This window comes from Lampris incognitus, chromosome 1 (genome assembly GCF_029633865.1).
Source record: "Lampris incognitus isolate fLamInc1 chromosome 1, fLamInc1.hap2, whole genome shotgun sequence".
Classification (NCBI taxonomy): domain Eukaryota; kingdom Metazoa; phylum Chordata; class Actinopteri; order Lampriformes; family Lampridae; genus Lampris; species Lampris incognitus.
This window is the reverse complement of record NC_079211.1, coordinates 103176397-103199283: the sequence shown is the minus strand read 5'-3', so window position 1 is coordinate 103199283 and position 22887 is coordinate 103176397. Positions and strand designations below refer to the sequence as shown.

The following is a 22887-nucleotide window of genomic DNA, read 5'->3' as shown; positions in this document are numbered from 1 at the left end:
ACAGCCTAATGGTTTGGCTTAATACCTAAGATCACAGTCAAGGGAGCAAAGCCAGCCAAGAGTGGACATACATTACAGTGAGGCCTATAAATAATTGGATAGAATGGCAGTATTTACTGTTTTTGCATTTAGTGATTTAAGTTAAAACTTGCAGTTTGTGCTTTCGTCAACCCTAAAGCCATTTCAGTTCTTCTGGGGGGGTTTGTCCATTGAATCATTACATTAAGCGATGTGTTGAAGAGTCAAGTCAATTTTATTTGTATAGCCCAATATCACAAATTACAAATTTGCCTCAATGGGCTTTACAGCAACACAACATCCTCCTTAGACCCTCGCATCGGATAAGGAATAACTCCCTAAAAAAAAAAACCTTTAACAGGGAGGAAAAAATAGGAAGAAACCTCAGGGAGAGCAACAGAGGAGAGATCTCTCTCCCAAGATGGATAACATGCAATGGATGTTGTGTTTACACAATTTACAGAATACAACATTGAAAGAGGAAAACAGAATTATAATGGAATAACATTTATGGAGACTATGATAAGCAAGAACCAAATTAAAAGTGAGCAAATTAGTGTGTTAATAGGGCAACATGAGCTGCCACTGAGTCTGTGTGTGCCAAATTTTTTAAAAGTATCTTAAACTGTGCAGAGTGTGACACGTTTTGGGTTGGCATTGCTGGAGAGAGCTGCCTGACAGAAGATTCCAGCGTCTCCCACAAAGTGTTCGGTTGGTTGGAGACCCATTGACCGAGGAGGCCGTGGCATTAATTTCATGTGAATCAAGCCGTTCAGTGACCACATATTGCTCTGTGGATTTGTGCATAGAAGCAGAAGGGATATAAATAGCATAGTATTATGGTGAGCCAAGGCTCTCCTTCAAAGTCCTGTGTCGGTCAGCGTGGGCCCTGCCGCTGCATCCTCTAGCATCACGCCAACCCTTCTCTCCGCTCCCTTGGCTCTGTTCTGCTGCTGATCCTGCACAGGGTGTCAAGGGAAAAGGGAGTTCCCCCTCTGGGAACAATAAAAGTGTCACATTATTTACCTTGCCTTCTCCCTATTTTCATTAATCATGCCAGGAAAATTTACCTGGGTGAGTCCCTCGTTACGGCAGCTAACTGTAGCTAAACACTCAGATTAACCCATAAATCTTTTTTTTTAATGGAAATAGAAACACGCTCATAAACTGGCAATAAAAGCCAGTTTCTCTGTCTCGTTCACTCTCCCTCATATCGCTCGCTCTCTCTCCCGCTCTCTTTGCTAATCCTAACATCCTTCCCTTTCTGTGCAGTTTCCCCGTCTCTCTCGCTCTCTCTCTCGCTCTTTCTCTCCGTTTTCTGCCTTTTGACAAATATAAATATATTAGTGCCATTATGAAACCCGTATTCCTCAGATTTAATTATGACAATGTGTCCTTCCTTCTTCATGTTTGTATGCTCCTGCGGCAGCAGCCAGCATATTCCCTGGCCTTAATGGCCTCCTCTCTGGGTTAATGAGGGCCTCTCTTGGGCCCCAGCACTCTGCGTGATCCACTCATTAGGACAGAGAGGGGGCAGTCGACAAGGGCCCTCTGCTCTGCTGGAATCACTTATTTTATACGCCACCTTATCAGCAAGCTTTGCCTATTGTCTGGGATTGTTTAGCGAGGAAGCGCTAACACACCACAGGTAGTGAAAGGTCACATGCTGACTGCCAGCCTGTAAGGTGGTTCGAGGGAGAGGGGTTGGACACAGGGAAGTGGGTTCATTATTGTGCCACCGATATCCATGTTTTTTGGTGACAGTGTTCACACAAATAGGGTGTTGCACCTTTTTCTGCCTACATTTCTCAACAAATTTTCTTCCTGCTTGCAGAAACGAAGGTAACCCTTTACTACAAATTGAAGTCGAGCCAACATCAGATGTGAGTTGCTCCCGTTTTGATTGTCCACACTAAGTTTTCATTTTACTGGTGTAGCATTTGTCATGTTAACTCATTGTAATATCTTATTTAACTGTTTTTTTTTTTAGTTGATAATATAATAAAATTTTCAGACATTCCAACAATTAAAAAAAGGGATTGTGAATACTAGAACGACCAAGACGGTCATCATGACCGTTTTGGATTTTCAAAGTTTAATAACTTTGTGCAAAAAAAAAAAATTAAAAAAAATACAAGCCTGCCGCTCCCTGAATGTTCCTAAATTGCATATATTTGCATTAAAATTATTTTTAAATCAATTGCACAAAAAAAGTATGATAAGATCTACCTAAAACGACCATGAGCAGTCAAAATGTCCGCTTGTAATTTGCACGTGATCGTGCGCGCCATGTCACTATTTATGACGTGTTTTGGTCGCATCATTTCCTTGCAAAATTCATCACTCTGTCCTCGAAACACACTAGCGTTCTCCAGTGCAGAGAAATAGTCTAAACTTGATTTTTGATTATTGCCAACATGTCTGGTTACAGACGCCATGTCAGATGCACCGTGACTACCACCAACGCGTTGCAGTATTTACAGGTGTTGGACAGCGGTCATTTTAAATTGTTTGAAAAATAGTATTAAAAGTTATCAAAATGTTCATTTTGGTGTCCATCGTTTCTTAACAGACATACTAACATATGTAATGCATTAATATCTCAAATGGTTATTTATCTTGACAGAATATAGAGTTTAAAAACCGCGGCAGTCATTTTGACGGTCCACGGTTGTGCTAGTAGTTTTTAAGTTCCAGTCGTTGTTTGGGACTGTTTCAATATTTGTTTTCAGTTATTTTTTTACATTTCATGTTTTATAAGCCTTGTACGTTTGTTAGATTAGCAATATGTGTTTCCTTTTTGTTTATCAGGTAATATTTTCACTTTTTCAGTTTTGCTATTTAAGTTCGACCATGTCTCTCTGAAGTTTAACTTGTTTAAAAATAGTATTATAGTTGTTAATTTTGGTGTCAGTCGTTTCCTAACAGACATACTAACATATGCAATGCATTAATATCTCAATTGGGTATTTATCTTGACAGAATATAGAGTTTAAAAACCGGCAGTCATGTTGACCACCCATGGTCGTTTTAGGTAGGAGTGAAATCCCAGTCATTGTTCAGCCGTAATCAGATGCAATTTAAACAAGACAAGACTGGACAGGACAGGCAGAACAGGTTACTTCATGTTGGGATTTCTTGCTGTGACGTTGTAACAGAAAATGTCCACTCTAAATGTCGACACTTTCCAGATGTTAAAGGGTAGATCTCATTAAGACGTTGTCAGGTGTCATGTAGAATTATTCGGTCAAAAACTTGAGCAATCGTTTCACTACCGAGGAACTTGAGAAACCACTGTGCTGAAGCTACTCGCTGGGTTTCAACACAGTCCAACTGGGAAGCTGTCAAAAACTATGATGTGTATCCTTTTCAGAAATGGAGAGCTCATTTTATACACTTGCGTATTTTGATGAAAAAAAATACAACATGACACATGGTTTGAGACAGTCACTACCAGGGACGCACCAACACAGAGACACAGGTCTATGATGGTGTTATAGGTGTTGTGGTTACACTGCCCCGAGCTGCCTCCCTGGCACGTTCAAGCCACTCCCCCAGCTCGGACGTGCCGGAAACATCCGAGCGCTCGACTCGCGCTCTGAGGAGACGAGAGCTGCACTGCACCAGGTGTTTGCCATCATCCATCAGGCACACCTGTGGCAGTCAGGCAGCCCTCTACAAGAAGTCTCCCAGAACACCACTCCGTGCTTCGACGTACTGAACCCTGCGACTCTCTCTCCGCGACTTCCACGGCTCCCCGCGTCTCCCTCGTCCCCAGCGACCTTCACGTTTTTCCCCGGACCTCTCCTGCGATCTCCCCCCTTGTCCCTCTACCTGGACCCTTCCTTTCGGACTCGACTTCCCGGATCTCGGACCCGGACTTCCTCGGACAACCCCTCTTGGATCACGGACTGGACTTTTTTGCCAGGTGCACACACATTATTTCAACACCTCCTGGTCATTTACATACCACACCACACATAGGCTAAAAACACTCACACATAGTTATACACGCAAACCACGGGACACCATACATAGTTTATTCACACATCCCACTAACAGAACGTTTTTCGCACCATACATTCCCCTCCCACAATAACACCACCTTTTTGGATTTTGAAGTCATCCTGTGTCTGTCTGTCTTGGGTTTCACCACACGGGTTGGGTTCTGGTGCGTGAGCATAACAGAACGTCGGAGCCATTATGGACCCAGGCAAACCCAAGGAGCAGACGGTCCCTGTGACGCCCTAGAGCCCCGTCCCCCTAGAGGCAGTAGTAAGAAGTCACAGCTGCCAACTTGCCTCTCTCCACTCAGAGCTTACTACTGCCTTCACCCGTGTCACCGGAGAGATCAGCAATCTTCAGTCCGGCTCCCAGGCCGCAATGAGCGCGTTAGACGCCCTCTCCGCGCAGATCGCTGCACTCTAACAGTGGTCTCCAGGATGAGCGACCACCCTGCTCTGGCCCCGGTCTCTGCCCCCAGCTCGGCCTCCGGTTTCCCCGTTCCTGGTCCCGACGTTCCCCCTCCTCCGAGTCAACCCCCACTGGACCCCCGGTGCGAGCCTAACCTCCCCTGCCCCAAGGCCTTCGGTGGGGAGTTCGAGCTGTGCAGGGGTTTCCTTGGTCAGTGTGAGCTCCTGTTCAAACACCAGCCAGCCAGGTATAGGACAGGAGAGACCAAGGTAGCCCTTGTTATGTCCCTCCTCACCGGCAAAGCCCTCAGCTGGGCCATAGCGGCGGTTGGCCATACCGAGTGGCTCGCCTCGGACTATGGTGCCTTCCGCCACAAGTTCAATCTGGTGTTCGACCACCCAGCTGACGGGCAGGACGCTGCCAGCCGCCTCCATTCCATCCAGCAGGGAGCCAGGTCGGTGGCAGATTATTCCTTGGAGGTGAGGATACTCGCGGCAGACAATGGGTGGGATGACACTGCGCTCAAGAGCGCGTACAGGAGGGGGCTGAGCGAGCCCATCAAAGATCTCATCGTTCGGGACCGCCCTGCCTCCTTCAACGAGCTCGTCGCCCTCCTGATGGACGAACGGCTGCGGGAGCGGCGCCAGGAACGCACCCCGCGCACTGGCCCCTCCCATAGACCAACCCCCGTCCGTTCTACCAGTGCCTTCCCTGGGTCAGCGTCCCGTGGGCTCTATCCACCCTCGCAAGCCTGGGTGGCTTCTGGATCCAGGCCGGAGGAGGAGCCCATGCAGTTGGGTCGGTCACGGCTCCCGCTGGAGGTTAGGGAGCAGAGGATGCGTGACCACCTCTGCCTCTACTGCGGGAGGTCGGGCCACTACATAAAGGCCTGCCCGACTTGCCCAAAAGACCGGGTTCACTAGCGAGGGGTGTCCTAGTGAGCCTGACGACCCTTCCTCAGCCCCAGCCCAAGAAGGAGCACAACCAGCTTTTCCCAGTCACTCTCACCTGGGGTAACGACTCACTGTCTATTGGTGCACTCCTGGATTCGGGGGCGGACGAGTGTTTGATGGACATCTCGCTGGCCCGGCAGGCCGGCATTCCACTCGTCCCCCTATACACACCCCTCACAGCCCAAGCCCTAGATGGTCGTTCACTTGGTAAGATCACACACAGCACTGCTTCCCTCACCCTCACTCTTTCGGGTAATCATGTGGAAGCTATGTGTTTTTTGGTTTTGCACGCCCCCACAGCGCCCCTGGTGTTAGAAAGACCGTGGTTGGAACGGCACGATCCCTACATCTCTTGGTCTACTGGGCGGATTTTGGGTTGGAGCGTTGCATGTCATGCCAACTGCCTTCGCTCCGCCCACTCCCCATCCAGCGGCCTCAGACCCGTGCCTCCTCCCACGGATCTCACTGGTGTTCCTCCCATTTATCACGATTTAGCTCCTGTATTTAGTAAGGACAGTGCACTTTCCCTCCCCCCTCACCGTCCCTATGATTGTGCCATAGATCTCTTTCCCAGGGCCGCCCTTCCCACCGGTCGGTTGTATAACCTCTCCATCCCGGAGAAGGAGGCTATGCGCAATTATATCACAGAGTCCCTGGCCTCAGGAATCATAGGGCCTTCGTCTTCCCCGGTGGCAGCGGGCTTCTTTTTTGTGGCAAAGAAGGAGGGCAGCCTGAGGCCTTGCATAGATTATCGAATGTTAAATGACATCACGGTGAAAAATAAATATCCACTCCCCCTTATGAGTTCCACGTTCGAGCCACTCACTTACGCCACGGTGTTCACCAAGCTAGACCTGCGCAGCACGTACCACCTGGTGCGCATCCGGGAAGGGGATGAATGGAAGACGGCCTTCAACACCCACCTAGGGCATTTCGAGTACCTCGTTATGCCCTTCGGCCTCACCAACGCCCCGGCCATCTTCCAGGCGTTGGTCAACAATGTGCTCCGGGACATGCTGAACACGTTCGTGGTGGTGTACCTGGATGACATCCTCGTGTTCTCCAGGACTGAGGAGGAACACCACCAGCATGTCCGCCTGGTCCTCCAACGGCTGCTGGAGAACAGGCTCTTCGTGAAAGCCGAGAAGTGCGTGTTCCACTCCGCCTCCGTGGAGTTCCTTGGCCACATCGTGGAGAAGGGGCTCGTCCGCACCGACCCCAGGAAGACCCGAGCGGTGGAGGAGTGGGCACGGCCCACTAACAGGACGCAACTCCAGCGCTTCCTGGGGTTTGCAAACTTCTACCGGCGCTTCATCAGGGGGTTCAACCGTGTGGCCGCCCCCCTCACTGCACTCACCTCCACCCTCCGCCCCTTCTCCTGGACCTCGGAGGCAGAGGCCGCCTTCTCAGCCCTGAAGAGGCTGTTCACAACGGCTCCGGTGCTCGCCCACCCGGACCCGTCCAGGCAGTTCATCGTGGAGGTGGACGCATCGGACACGGGCATCGGAGCCGTCCTCTCCCAGCGGTCGGAGGAGGACCAGAAGATCCACCCGTGCGCCTTCTTCTCCCGGCGTTTCAGTCCTGCGGAGAAGAACTATGACATCGGCAACAGGGAGTTGCTGGCTGTCCACGCCGCCCTTGAGGAGTGGAGACACTGGCTGGAGGGAGCAGGGCAGCCGTTCATCGTATGGTCCGATCACAAGAACCTGACCTACGTGCGGACGGCTAAGAGGCTCAACCCCAGGCAGGCGCGCTGGGCTCTCTTCTTCAGCCGGTTCGACTTCACCCTCACCTACCGCCCGGGCACCAAGAACGTCAGGGCAGACGCCCTCTCCCGTCTGTTTCCCGAGGGGTCCCCTGACACCCCAGACACCATCCTTCCCCCGGCCCGGGTGGTGGGTGTCGTCACCTGGGCCATCGAATCGGTGGTGAGAAGGGCCCAGCGCGCCCATCCCGACACAGGCAATGGACCCCGGAACCGGCTATTTGTGCCTCCCTCTGTCCGGCCCCAGGTGCTGGAGTGGGGCCACTCCAGCCGTTTTGCCTGCCACCCCGGTGTCCACCGAACGGCGGCCTTCATCCGCAGGGGTTTCTGGTGGCCCACCATGGAGGCAGACACCAGAGAGTTCGTGGCTGCCTGCACCACCTGCGCCCGCGGCAAGGCTCTCCATCGCCCTCCAGCAGGTCTCCTGCGCCCCCTTCCTGTCCCCGGCCGACCTTGGTCCCACATTGCCTTGGACTTTGTAACTGGCCTGCCTGTGTCCCAAGGCAATGACACCATTCTGACCATTGTCGACCGGTTTTCCAAGGCCGTCCGCTTTGTTGCCCTCACCAAACTCCCCTCTGCAGCCAAGACGGCGGACCTTCTCGTCTCCCACATCATCCGACCCCATGGGATTCCCCTGGACATTGTCTCTGACCGTGGTCCCCAGTTCACTTCTAAGGTGTGGCAGGCCTTCTGTAATGGGATTGGGGCCACGGTCAGCCTCTCCTCCGGGTATCACCCCCAGACCAATGGGCAGGCAGAGCGGGCCAATCAAGCCCTGGAGGCGGCTTTGCGTTGCATTACCACCAGCAACACCCGCCTCCTGGAGCAAGTACCTGCCCTGGGTGGAGTACTCGCTCAACTCCATGGAGAGTTCGGCTACTGGTTTGGCCCCCTTCCAGTGTTCCCTTGGCTATCAACCCCCTCTGTTCCCCCATCAGGAGTTGGAGGTGGTGGTCCCGTCCACGAGGGCCCATCTCCGCCGATGTCGGCACGTTTGGAAGACCGCCCGGGCCGCTATGTTGCGAGCTACAGAGCAGGCCCGACGCAGCGCCAACCAGCGGAGAGTGCTGGCCCCAGCTTATCGACCTGGCCAGAGGGTATGGCTCCTGGCCCGGGACCTGCCCCTCCCTACCCTCAACCGGAAGCTGGCTCCCCACTACGTCGGTCCCTACACCATCGACCGCATCGTCAACCCATCGGCGGTGCGTCTCCATCTCCCCACCTCACTCAAGATCCATCCCGTCTTCCATGTCTCGCGCCTCAAACCGGTAGCCTCCAGCCCCCTGTCTCCCCCTGTCCAAGCTCCTCCACCCCCCAGGGTCCTCGACGGTGGTGACATGGTCTGGGATGTCGACCGGCTGCTCGCCATACACCGCCGGGGGCGTGGGTACCAATACCTGGTGGACTGGGTTGGCTATGAGCCCGAGGACCGCAGCTGGGTTCCCCGGTCCTACCTGGCCGACCCCGCACTCCTGGAGGAGTTCTATCGGGCCAACGCCATCGGACGGTCGCCTGGTGTCTCCCGTAGGAGGGGGGGTCCTGTTGTCGTTACACCACCCCGAGCTGCCTCCCCGGCACGTCCGGTCTTGAAAAGGACATATATCACAATTTTTGAAGGCTTAAACAATTGCTGCATTGGACTGTAATGAAGCCTAGTGAAGAGATTCAGCGAGTCCAGCCTCTCAGAACTGAAGCAATCAGTAACGTTTTTGTCTGAAATTTTCCAGAACAAGGTCTGGGCTCAGAAATGGAGAATTTATATTTAAATGGGGCAATTGTGGAGAGGGAACGACTCTAAACAAAGTGCAAAAAAAGGGGACCAGGTATCTTGAGAGCATTTACTGATAATCTCTTTTAATGTTGCTGTGAGTTTCACAGTATTCTTATATCTATGTACAGTAAGTGGAGATTTGAAAGCATAAACTTGTAAATCTGTAATTTGCATAGCCAGCATACAGCCACATCCGTTATGTGGTTCTAGCATAAAAGCTACAGTTACTTAGTACTCGCAGAACAGCTGCTTTAGTTATCTGGTCCTGTGTAGCTCAATCCAAAGGGTGCTAGGTGTTCTGGCAGCGTAGCGTGGTACTATATTGTTATATCTAAGGGCTTCCATTCACACTTGGGCCAGGCACACTGTCTGCTAGTACTACTACTTTCGGCTGCTCCTGTTAGGGGTCGCCACAGCAGATCATCTGTTCCCATTTCTTCCTGTCCTCTGCATCTTCTTCTCTCATGCCAGCCACCTGGATGTCCTCCCTCAACACATCCATAAACCTCCTCTTTGGCCTTCCTTTTTTCCTCATGCCTGGCAGCTCCATATTTAGCATCCTTTCCCCCAATATACCCAGAATCTCTCCTCCGCACATGTCCAGATCATTTCAATCTTGCCTCTAACCTGCTGCACATCCTTCCCAGCTCGGTCCCTTACACCGCATCTCCTTGTACTCTTTTCTACTTTCTTCATCTCTCTGACTATCCCACTTCTTTGCCAGCCTCTTCTTCTGTATACTTTGCTGTACTTCCTCATTCCACCACCAAGTCTCCTTTTCTTCCTTCCTCTGTCCAGATCACACACCAAGTACCTTTCTAGCTGTCTCCCTCACTATTTCTGCAGTGGTTACCCAGCCATCCGGCAACTGTTCATTACCACCCAGTGCCTGTCTTAACTCCTCCCTGAACGCCACATAACAGTCTTCCTTCTTCAACTTCCACCATTTGATCCTTCGCGCTGCCTTCACTCTTCCTCTTCTTGATCTCCAAAGTCATCCTACAGACCACCATCCAATGCTGCCTAGCTACATTCTCCCGTCACCACCTTGCAGTTTCCAATCCCTTTCAGATCACACCTTCTACATAAGATATAGTCCACCTGTATGCACTTTCCTCCACTCTTATACATCACCCTGTGTCCCTCCCTCTTCTTGAAATACATGTTCATCACAACCTTATTCATCCTTTTTGCAAAATCCACCACCATCTGTCCTTCCACATTCCTCTCCTTGACACCATACCTGCCCATCACCTCCTCATCACGTCTGTTCCCTTCACCAACATGCCCAATGAAGTCCAATCCAATCACCACTCTTTCCTCCTTGGGTGCACTCTCCACCACTTCATCCAACTCACTCCAGAATTATTCTTTCTCTTCCATCCCACACCCAACTTGCGGGTCATATGCACTGATAACATTCATCATCACACCTTCAGTTTCCAGCTTCATACTCATCACTCTGTCTGACACTGTCTTCACCTCCAACACATCCTTGACATACTCTTCCTTCAGAATCACCCCTACCCCATATCTCCTCCCATCCACACCATGGTGGAAGAGTTTGAACCCAATGCTCCTGGCCTTACTCCCCTTCCACCTGGTCTCTTGCACATATACCTTCCTTCTCCCCAACATATCAGCCAGCTCTCTCCCTTTACCAGTCGTAGTGCCAACATTCAAAGTTCTGACTCTCACCTCCACATTCCCTCTCTTTCTCCTCTGCCTCTGAATATGCCTTCCCCCTCTCCTTTTCCTTCACCCAACCATTGCAGTTTCCACAGGCACCAGTAACCCGGGCCTCGACTGCTCCTGTACGGAAATCTGATTTATGATCTGCATATTTGATTTGGCAAAAGTTTTACACTGGATGCCCTTCCTGACGCAACCCTTCCCATTTATCCAGGATTGGGACTGGTACTAAGAATGCACAGGCTTGTGCATCCTCAGTGCCTGGGTTGGGCCAGTCGTCACATTACAATATGGCTGGCCCGTACTGTAATGTGATGAAATCATGAATGAAATGCAGTTATTTCATTATGGTTTTTGTCCTAAGACTAGTTTAGTGCTTTTTGAAATGCAGTTGTTCATTCATTAAGTAGCTTTAGTATAACAGCTACATCGGTTTCATCTCACCTCAACCCAGAATGAGGAGGGAAACGATGAAGACTCAGGCGACGAGTTCGAGGAGATGAACCTCTCCCTCCTGTCCACCCGCAACTTCCCCCGTAAGGCCAGCCAGACCAGCATCTTCCTGCAGGAGTGGGACATCCCCTTTGAGCAGCTGGAGATTGGTGAGATGATCGGGAAGGGACGTTTTGGACAGGTTTTCCATGGACGCTGGCATGGCGAGGTGGCAATCCGCTTGATTGATATAGAGCGTGACAATGAGGACCAGCTCAAGGCATTCAAGCGGGAAGTGATGGCCTACCGTAACACACGTCATGAGAATGTGGTGCTGTTCATGGGGGCCTGCATGAGCCCACCACATCTGGCAATCATCACCAGGTAAGACCGCTGGTGATTGATATTCGTTTGGCCTTGGAAACGAAGCATTCCTTTAAGTTCATTAGTTAAACCTTGTGCGCTGTTCAAATGTTTTTAAAGATGTCATGAGTATATCTACCACTCTCCCTTACCTTTCCCTATAACCATTTTCTGTTCAGCACACCTTCTGCTGATTAGATTCAGCTACACGCCCAATCAATGTACTGTAAACTCAGTGGCCAAGCTTTTGGTGCCTCATGCTTAGGCAGTACTTGAGCGTCTGAGTGGCTCCATAAGAAGGTTTCCTTTTTAAATCAGACACAACTTAACTTTGAACTTTATTTCACACAAATTTGAAAAAATTCAATTTATACATATATAAATAAAATTATTGTTAAAGTTATTAGCAAGATCAGTATTGCTAATATCAGCATTATTAATATTTTTGCTGGCTATTGGCATTTTGTATAATCTTGGTGTCAGGAAGTACAGCATTTTGGCGACCCGGCTTAGGACTTTGTTTAAAACCTTCCAAGATTTCTTTGAATCCCCTTGTGATGCTTTAATGAGTTCTGTGTAATAATTTCTCTTACTATTTCATATAATATGTGTAAGTTTATTTCGGTATTTGGTATATTGTTCCTGGCGGCATGGTGGCATAGTGGTTAGTGCGGTCGCCTCACAGCAAGAAGGCCATGGATTCGAGCCCCAGAGTAGTCCAACCTTGGTGGGTCATCACAGGTTGTTCTCTGTATGGTGTTTGCATGTTCTTCCCGTGTCTGCGTGGGTTTCCTCTGGGGGCTTTGGTTTCCTCTCACAGTCCAAAGACATGCAAGTCAGGTGACTCGGCCATACTAAATTGTCCCTAGGTGTGTGTGTGTGTGTGTGTGTGTGGGCCCTGTGATGGCCTGGCGGCCTGCCCAGGGAGTCTGCTGGCCTGCCGCCCAATGACTGCTGGAATAGGGTGCAGCATCCCCACGACCCTGAGAGCTGGATAAGCGGTTCGGCTAATGAATGGATGGATGGATGGTATATTGTTCCTTATTAGTATCATTAGGGGTTTTAAAGTAGCGTTTATAAAGTTTGTTCTTATGTTTGATGGATTTTAAGATTCCCTTTGTAGGCCAGAAATTGTGATCTATTGTACTGCTTGTACTGCTGATGATTGTTTTGGGTATGATGCGTTCAATGGAGTCTGTTCTTTCACTTATTAGAGCAGTATCTGGATCTTTACAATTAGAGCAGTATCTGGATCTTTACAATCATAGACTGAGTCCCATGTTATGGTGAATCTTCCCATGTTATGGTTCACAGGTTTTCACATAATTGTAGCAGTGTTTTCTCATTTAGGCCTTTAACTTTTGTTTTAGGACTTAAAGCTGTAGTCTTAGCAAGATCAATGAATAACACAATAGGAAAATGATCTGAAATGTCAGAAAGCACTACACCCGAGTCAATACAGGCATCATGAATATTTGTGATGAAGTCATCAATGATAGATTTGCTGATTTTTGTTACTCTGGTAAAAGTGTTTATGGTGGGGAAGAAAGAGGAGTATAATGTGTTAATAAAATCATTTTTTGCAGTATCCTCTTTAGAAATGTCAACATTGAAATCCCCAAGAATAGTACAATCTTTGTTATTTCTGTTTATGGAATATAAAATTTCTTCCAGTTTAAGCCTGCAGGTGTCAAGATTGGAATCTGGGGGTCGATAAATCACACCAATAATAAGATTTTTACCATGTTTATATTTATCTCAATGAGAGAGTCGGAGTGATCATCTTCAATGATAATATCATCACAGACATTCACTGAGTGTCCATAACTCCCATACAGACATACTCCACCACCTGTTCTGCCTATTCTGTTTTTATTATATAGTTTATGAACATCTAGGTTTAAGATATCTACATAAGACCTATCATTGAGCCACGTCTCACTGCAGCCAATTACATCAAAACTACAGCCTATACTGGACAGAAAAGAGACTAATTTGTCATGATGTTTATTTAAGCTTCTAATATTTAGGTGTAGTAATGAATAGTTATTATTTTTTGTGCGCTTTACTTGGTCAGTTGGATAATGCTTGCAATTTAGCCTCTAACTTAAATTTAAGCACTGCTGTTCGTAGATTTCATTACAGTTTATGTCATCAAAACCCATACAAAAACAGGTGGTGAAGTTGTATCACCACCTGTAACTTCTATCGCCTCTGGGACAGTAGTAGTGTGTGCAAAGCCAGAAGTGACTGACATGAGGGTGTTATAAAAGACAGAGGGGTTACAACTAACAACACCCCCCCACACACACACATACACACACACATACACAAATATCTTTTTCCAAACTCCTGTGTATCTAACAAAGGAATACAAAATGTAATTTAAATACATACATGGGTTGGTAGTTTGTAATATTGATGGGCCACAAGAAAAGTCTGTTGTGTTTGAGCGTTGAAAGTTAACGTTTTGTATTGCTGTTCTAATGACACTAGGGGCGCCTTTCGGTCTGCTGAAAACCAGTGCGTGTCGTCACGACGGCTCGTTGGTGAGAAACTCCACCGGTGTAATTCTTCAGTATAGTAGCAACAAAACGCATAAGCTGAAAAAATGTCTGCTGTTATGATGGCGTAAAGTGATTTGGAAGGCAGTGACTACAAGTAGTCTCCCTTAGCGCAGGAAAATGGTGTAAAAATGGTTGACGAAATGGCCTGCGATCCCATTGCTTCAAATCTAAATCGCCGCGTAGTTTTCATATGCCGAGCATACATGATGTCAGATAATTTACGTAAGCAATCCGAGGAATTTCTCTTGACTGGTTGAAATTGTTTCAGTGCTGGAAATCATGAAATCGTCCATCATTTATTATGTATGTCATTGTGTGCGACAGTGCTTTGATAAGGGTTCACTTAGTTAAGATGTAGTTTAAGTGCCAATGTTGCAAATGAACAGGGACATGATTTAACTTTGGAACTAACTAGTTACAACGTAACATTTAGTGTGAATTTTAGACTTGAACTTGTGTTAAAACAAATCAATACTGGTACAACAGCCTTCCGTTCCCTAACAACAACTTAGTTTTGTATAGCGCCTTTCAAGGATGCTTTACAGTAGATAAGAACAAATTTAAAAAAAAAAGAAAGAAGATTAAAATGAAGACCAAACGACTACAGACCGTAGGCCTTAGTAAAAAGTTAGGTTTTCAGTAGTCTTTTAAAATTGTCCAAAGAAGCAGCTTTGCGGATCTCTTCTGGAATAGAGTTCCAAAGAGTGGGGGCTGCCACACTAAAAGCTCTATCCCCAAAAGTCTGCAGGCTGGTGTAGGGGATGGAAAGCAGGCCCGTGTCTGCGGACCGCATATTCCGGAACAGAAGATAGGGATTGAGGAGGTCTGATAGGTACTGGGGCATATGGGCATGGAAGGATTTGTATATGAGGAGGAGGATTTTATAAGAAATTTGAGATTTTACCGAGAGCCAGTGAATCGGGAATCAGGAACACTTTGCGTACATGAAATGAAATGTCGTTTCCCCCAGCCCACAGCAGTGCAACACAAAGATAAAAACACATGTCCAAAAACTACCAGAACATATATATATCCAAACTAACATATATATCCAAACTAAACAAAAAACAAATCACTTTCCAATAAAACGAACGCCAGCCAGGATGACTGTCAGAACTGCTGGTCTGCATGGGCTAGCAGTGAGCTTAGCCTGACCCGCTTCCGCATCTTGTCAGACCACCCTCGGTGTTTCCTCTTCGAGCGCAGCTTCAGGCAAGGACGTGGTCTTTGGGCCCACTGGACACAGCAGACCAGGCTCCCTCAGCCAATCCAACACTAGCTTTCCCAGCAGCCAATGCCAGCTCTCCCAGCCAGACACCTTCGACACACCTCCCCGCACTCCACACGACGACACTAAAAACAGTCAATGCTAGGCGAGGCCGCCGCCAGACCACCCTCAGTGTTATCAGAACTGCGGGTCTGCATGGCTTAGGTTAGCTTAGCGAGGTTAGCTTAGCCTGCCCCGCTTCCGCGTCCTGTAGGACCACCCTTGGTGTTACCTCTTCGGGCACAGCTCCGGACATGACCGTGGTCCCTGGGCCCACAGGATGCAGCAGACCAAGCTGCTGTCCTAGCCGATCCAGTGCCAGCTTGCCCAGCCATCAAACAAAGACAAAGTTAGACACAGACATGGACAAAGACACTGCATGGACAGTACTGGGTGAGGCCGCTACAAACGGAAATTGACGCTTCCGTCTTCCCACACCAGTAGTGGATGAGGCCATTGCAAACATGAATTCGCACCGCCATCTTCCCATGGTGACATGTGGTGGACATCAAGATGGACAAGGGTGGGAGTGATGTGTTGCCAGGGCTTGGTGCGGGTGAGCACCCTGGCAGCTGAATTCTATACATACTGAAGCCTGTCTAGGGCTTGGCTAGGTGTCCCAGACAGGACTCCATTGCAATAATCCAGATGGGAAGTGATGAAGGCATGGATGACGGTTTCTGCCAAGGAGTCTGAGAGTAATGGCCAAAGTCTGGAGATGTTTTTGAGAAAAAAACAGAAAACTTGTTTAGCTATGGATTCTGTTTGTCACCCGGGCACAAAATCTCCCAGGAAATGTAGGAATTGTTTTATGGCCCACATAAAAAATATCGCATTTCACTTTGTCTATGAACATAGCTACTAAACTTCCATGATAGTCTTGTGAGCAACAGCTTGTTAATAAATGTGCTACACTATGAAGAAAAACAAAAAGCCGCCCAGTTGATTTTGCAACAGTTGATGTAAAAGATGTTGCCAAAGGGCGTCCAGGTAGCATAGTTGTCTATTCCGTTGCCTACCAACATGGGGATCGCCGTATCGAATCCCCATGTTACCTCTAGCTTGGTCGGGTGTCTCTACAGACACAATTGGCCATGTCTGCAGGTGGGAAGCCAGCTGTGGATGTATGTCCTGGTTGCTGCACTAGCACTTCCTGTGGTCGGTCGGGGCGCCTGTTCGGAGGGGGGGTGGGGTGGAACTGGGGGGAATAGCATGATCCTCCCTCACGCTATGTCCCCCTGGTGAAACCCCACACTGTCGGGTGAAAAGAAGTGGCTGGTGACTCCATATGTATCAGAGAGGCATGTGGTAGTCTGCAGCCCGTCCCGGATCGGCAGAGGGGGTGGAGCAGGGACTGGGACAGCTGAGAAGAGTGTGGTAATGGGCCAGATACAATTGGGGAGAAAAAAAGGGGGGGTGTTGCCGAAATCAAAACGTTTACCTGGCACTGCTTTGAATTTCACGTCTAGTGCGCAGCATTTTCTCAGGAAACAAGAGCTCTAGTTTCAATCACTTTCCTGAATTTTTTATTTATATTGTGCTCTATCTTCCTAACTGTATTTTTGAGTTTACTTGTTCTTTAAGAGTGCTCTTGAATTTGACGTTTATGAAGATGAGGACATTTGAGTGTTCGATTTTCCTCCATGGTTCATGTGTTTTCAGTTGTTGAGAGAGTCATGGTTGCAGTCAGAGTGTACATTTTTCTTAAATTCAGAATACTATTTAATTGGTCTGCTAAGGGGAAAAAGCTATTTTGATTTCAAAAATCCTGCTAAGACTACATTGTATACTCTCCTTGGAAATATACTATACAACTTTATTGACTGGTTTAATGCATTTGACTGCCACCCTGTCCAGAATGTCTTCCTACTTTCCAGCCCAATACCTGCTGGAATGGGCTGGAGTTACCCCGCAACCATGAATTGGATTAAATGAATGTAGAGAATGAATGAATGAATTGCTTGAGTCTTAAATAAATCAGCAACAGTAAATTCAAAATTCTGCTGCACAAGTGCTGACTAAGACCAAAAGTAGAGGACACATTACACCTATTTTATAGTCTTTACCCTGGTTACCTGTTAGTTTTCGTATTGATTTTAGTTCTTTTATCAGTTTTTAAGGCGTTACATGACCTTGCACCAGACTACCTCTCAGAAATGCTTTTGGTTTATGAACCAGGAAGGCCCTTCAGATCATCTGGTTATTCTCTTTTAGCTGTTCCACAAAGCAGAACAGACACATTTGGTGACGCTGCTTTCAGCCATTATGCTCTGAGCCGTTGGAGCAGCCTTCCAGAGGATGTGAGAGGAGCTGAAAATATTGATATTTTAAACATAAGCTAAACACCCAGCTATTTAGTCTGGCATATATGTAGTGTTTTAGAATTGTATGGCTTTATTATTTATACTTGTTTTATTTATTATCATCATTATTATTTATTTTATTCTATTTTTATCAACATTCTGCTGTTGATCATTATGATTATTTTATTCTACTACTACTACTTGCCATTTTACTGTTTTACTACAATCTATTTTGTGTAGTATTTCATAATTTTATTTTATTGTTACTTTTATTGCTTGCCTTTTATTATTTATCTTTTATTATGTTAACTCTCCATCAGTTATTGTTTCCTCAATTAGCTCAATTAAATTCAGATTTGATAAACTTCTTTTTTTAGTTGTCCTAGTGTGCATTAGTCTCTACATCCCTTTTAAACATCATGTTTTCTCAATCACTTGTAAATCATTTTGAATTGCATTTAATTTGTTTTGAAAGCTGCTATATAAATAAAGATTGATTGATTGATTGATTGATTGATTGATTGATTGATTGATTGATTGATTGATTGATTGATTGATTGATTGATTGATTGGAGAGAGTTGTAAACTTGTTCAAATTACGAGGAATACACAAGAAAGTGAAATAAATGTTTTCTTCCCTCTCTAGTCGTAGTAATTGGCGAAGCTAAGATTCTTCAAATGAAAAATTCTTTGGATATCTGCCAGTGAAAACTTTGCTGCCCTTCATCACTTATTTGTGCCATACAAATCATACTTACCATTATTTAGCAAATAAATATGTCTGCGTTCTTATATACCTTTACATATGAATATCATGGCATAAAGACATATGGATAAGAAACAATAACCAAGGAAACAACAACCTCAAACCTAGTATAACTGAAGAAAATACTAAACAGACAATAAAATATTAAAAAAAACTCCCTCCAATTTGGGCTATTTGTTAGTTTATGACCAGACAAGCAAGTTTCGTCCCATTTATTTTCAGAAATTATTGTGTCCAATTCTAGTTCACACCTTTTGTTTACTACCCATCAAGTAAATATGGAGTGATAAGCAGGTCTTAATGAAGACAAAACAAAATTCTTAAAGAAGGGAAAAGAATAATAGATCCAGAAAGGAACTTGCTGTCATGGAGTCAGAGCTTTGAAATTGGATCAGGAAACAAAGACAAATTTGATAATTTTAGCCCAGTAGTAAGCGTGACAACTATATTAATGATATTTACCAGAACATTCAAACTGATAAAACTGCTTTCATTCAGTGAGCAATATGAATGTGTATTTAATTAATTAATTGGTCAAAGAACATAAATATTGGTCGTATGGCATTTGTTACTAGAGGCTAGCCTGTTATATGAAAGATTATAGACTTAATATTAAAAAAAAAAATCCCAATGCCCCAGTGCAGTGACAGGAACACTGTGCTGGAGGAGATGCTGTCCTTCAGAGGAGATGTTAAACCGAGGTCCTGATTCACTGTGGTCATTAAAGATCCCCAGAGTAGGGTGTCCTGGCAAAATTCCCAACCTGGCTCTCACCATCTGGCCACCTAATCATGCCCCTGTGTAATTGGCTCAATGATTCCTCCCTCTCCACCTCAAGCTGATGGGTGGTGAGCGTTCTGGTGCAAAATGGCTGCCGTGCATCACCCATGTGGTGCTACACATTGGTGGTGGTTGAGGTGCGTTTCCCCCCTTCACTGTGAAGCACTTTAGGTGTCTAGATAAAGCGCTATATAAATGTAATCCATTAATATCTTGAGCTCACTGAAAGTAACAGATCACAGTGGATTTAGCCCTGAGAACAGGGAAGCTGAGCTACAGGATCCTTCTCATATTTTTGCAAATTTTGTCTTAACTTCACACAGAGAGAGAGAGTGAGCGAGAGAGAGTGAGAGCAGGATCCGACAATGCAACATAATGCAAATTAACATTTTTGAAGCTAGTTGGGGGGTGTTTTGGTAACTTCATTACCCTGCTATAATCCCTGTGCTACAAAAAAGCCGCTTTCATTAGAGGCTGTGTAAAGGGGTATTGTCAGTAATTTATACATGGTTCAACACATTTTAACATGTCAACAGCAATACATCTCCCACATTTATTAAGTATTTTGAAGCAAATCTGTCAATTTGGTTACCCTGCTCTTTAATAGTTGTCAGGAAAATAGCTCGCGCAGTCAGTCCTCTTGAAGATAAGGACAATATTTTACAGTGTTTGCTATGCCAGGGGATGGTCAGGTTAATATTTAGGTAAACAAAAAATGAAAAAAATTCATCATAGATTTTAAGAAAGCAAGTCATGTATTAATTAAAAATCTTTCCTTCTGATCTTTACTCTAAAGCTAAATGTTGTTTATCTTTTTGTACAAAATGGTTTACACTATGGATTAAAGAGAGTTAATACAATTCAAAGTGAATTTACTCCATTCCTGCATAATGCTTAAGTAACACATAAATGACTGAGTTTTAGTGTCTATTGTGTTGTTCGTGTTTTTTTAACTCTATTTGTTTTAAGTTGCAACTGGTAGGCCTAATCAATTTAATGGTATATTTATGCATTTTTCTTTAGGTAGAAGTCAGTCATCTCAGGAGATGAGTGGCAATGAACTATCAGAGCCTGGCCAGGCTGGTCTATCACCTGCCACAGAAGAAGCCACACCAGTGCTCAAATATGCAATGCTGGATGGAAAATACTTCCAAATAGTGAAGCAGATCCCAAACAGAAAGATAGAGGCTGAGTGTCAGCTGTGCACTAACAAAAAGGTCATAATATGTGGCTCTCTTGCAGCGACATCAAATTTTAAAACACACTTGAAACAAAGACACCCTGACAAGATAAAGGAATTTGAAGACCACAGAATTCGCCTGTGGGAAAAAAAACAAGCAAAAAAAAACAACATACAAATAAACTACTCCCTTTGAACTTGGTCCAGTGACAAAATAAAATTGACTCTCTCGTCACATCCTTGTCACTAAGAGCATGTACTCATTGGCCACTTTTGAGCATAAAGAACTTATAGACTTGGTTTATCAGGGACTTTGTCAAGGTGCTCGAGTTATATCCAGGAGGACACTTGGGAGAAGAACTGATGAAGACTTTAATAATAGAACAGCAAAATTGAAGGAGAGACTTAAGGGTGTACAACATGTTTGCACCACTGCAGATATCTGGTCAATTAAAAAAACAGGTTATATGGGAGTCAGTGTACACTGGATACAAACAGACATGCTAGAACATGAATCAAATGCTCTTGCTTGCAGACATTTTCCCAGTCCACATGCCTACCATCTACTGGAGAACTACTGGAGGAAATCCATTCAGAATATGGACTCACAACTGACACTATTGTGGCTACTGTAACTGACAATGCATCAAACTTCTCAAAAGCATTTCGAGAGTTCAATAACACAGCTGTTTCAGAGGAACAGGATGAGACAGATGAACATGAACAGGCTCCTTCATTTGTAATAATAGATTCAAAGGAAGAAGAAGTGTCACGAGTGTGCTATCATTCTACCACCTCACATCAGGTGTTCCACTCACACACTGGGTTTGGTTTCAACCACTGATGCCAAAAGGGCAATTAAATACAATTCAAGTCTGTCAGGCTGAAACACTTATACATGACAAAGTGTTCAGCCCTATGAAATGCTTTTTGCAGACCAAAAAATGCCGAAATACTCAATTACTCAAACCAACCAGCCCTATGAAAGGCTTTTGGCTGACCAAAATATGAGGAAATACTCAAATACTGAATCCAACCAGCAACCCTGCATTTGTAGGTAGAATTCTCTTTATGAGAATTGGGGTTAAGGTCAGACCCATATTGAGGCTACTAAATGCCTAAAATGTGATGTTAGTTTGTATAGAATGTATTTTTGTATTTTCAAATGACAGATTACTTGTATTTTAATTAAATATATTTTCTCATACCAGTATTTTGTATTTTATTTTGATACATCCCAGTGTCTGCGTGGGTTTCCTCCGGGTGCTGTGGTTTCCTCCCACAGTCCAAAGACATGTAGGTTAAGTGAATCGGCCGTAATAAATTGACCCTAGGTGTGTGTGTGTGTGTGTGTGTGCGTGTGTGCGTGCGTGCGTGTGTGTGTATTGGCCCTGTGATGTCCTGGCAGCCTGTCCAGGATGTCTCCCTGCCTGCCGCCCAGTGACTGCTGGGATAGGCTCCAGGATCTTTGCGACCCTGAGACCAGGATAAGCAGTTTGGATAGATGAATGATGAGCAAGTAATTTGTAACAAGATACTTTTTTATATATTTGTACCCATCTCTGATTACACAGAGATTTGCAGATACTCGGGGCTCTCTTAGTGTCTTAAACAACAAGCTGCCATTAGTTTGCGGGAAATCCCTTCCACAGCCATTCTGTATGCAGTGAGGATCTGGGGTGCAACCATAAGTGGGGTTACAGTGAGTTTTGTACTGGATTGTTTGGGAGAATTTCACCCAGAAATTCAATTTTAAAGGTTTTCTTTTTATCATTTAAGAGTACATCTGTCGCCATCTTACAATGCTGTGATTGCAAACATTCCCAAATCTTCAGTGAATAGTACACATGGCCATTGTAACTCTAGATAATGGTCACGCCTATTTGCATATGAATCTTATCGTTGGTTTCAGTCATTATGCAGTTATATTGTTGGTAAGGGTGGGGATACCTGCAGTCAGTTTAGACTGAAGAGGTCAAGGGGCATCCGGGTTGTATAGCGGTCTATTCCATTGCCTACCAACACGGGGATCCTGATTCGAATCCTGGTGTTGCCTTCGGCTTAGTCGGGCGTCCCTACAGACACAATTGGCCCTGTCTTGCGAGTGGGAAGCCGGATATGGGTATGTGTCCTGGTCACTTCACTAGCGCCTCCTCTGTTTGGTCGGGGCGCCTGTTTGGGGGGGGTGGATAGCGTGATCCTCCCATGCGCTACATCCCCCTGGCGAAACTCCACACTGTCAGGTGAAAAACAGCTGGCGACTCCACATGTATCGGAGGAGGCATGTGGTAGTCTACAGCCCTCCCCGGATCAGCAGAGGTGGTGGAGCAGCAAATGGGAAGCCTCAGAAGAGTGAAGTAATTAGCCGGAAACAATTGGGGAGAAAAGGGGGGAAAATCCCCAAAAAAAGACTGAAGAGGTCACTTAGATGAGTGATGAAACGTTTCTGTCAACAAACGTTGTGTCCAGGTGAACTGTTTCAACTTTGATTTTCTTACCTGGATTATTGAGCATGAATAAAGACAGACATATACTAGGTTTGGACCGAGTCTTGTTTTGTTTTTGTTTTGTTTTTTATTTGTTGAATCCAATTAGCATCCTCCAATTATAATCC

The 22887-nt window shown here is 45.9% G+C and overlaps 1 protein-coding gene across 1 annotated transcript in view; it reads left to right on the top strand.

Moving 5' to 3' along the window:
• Positions 1 to 22887, top strand: part of ksr2 (kinase suppressor of ras 2) — a 240865-nt gene that overhangs the window by 193594 nt on the left and 24384 nt on the right. The window contains exons 15-16 of the mRNA XM_056289481.1: positions 1853 to 1901; positions 11070 to 11431. Coding sequence (XP_056145456.1) covers positions 1853 to 1901; positions 11070 to 11431 — 411 coding nt within the window. The remainder of the gene's footprint in view (positions 1 to 1852; positions 1902 to 11069; positions 11432 to 22887) is intronic.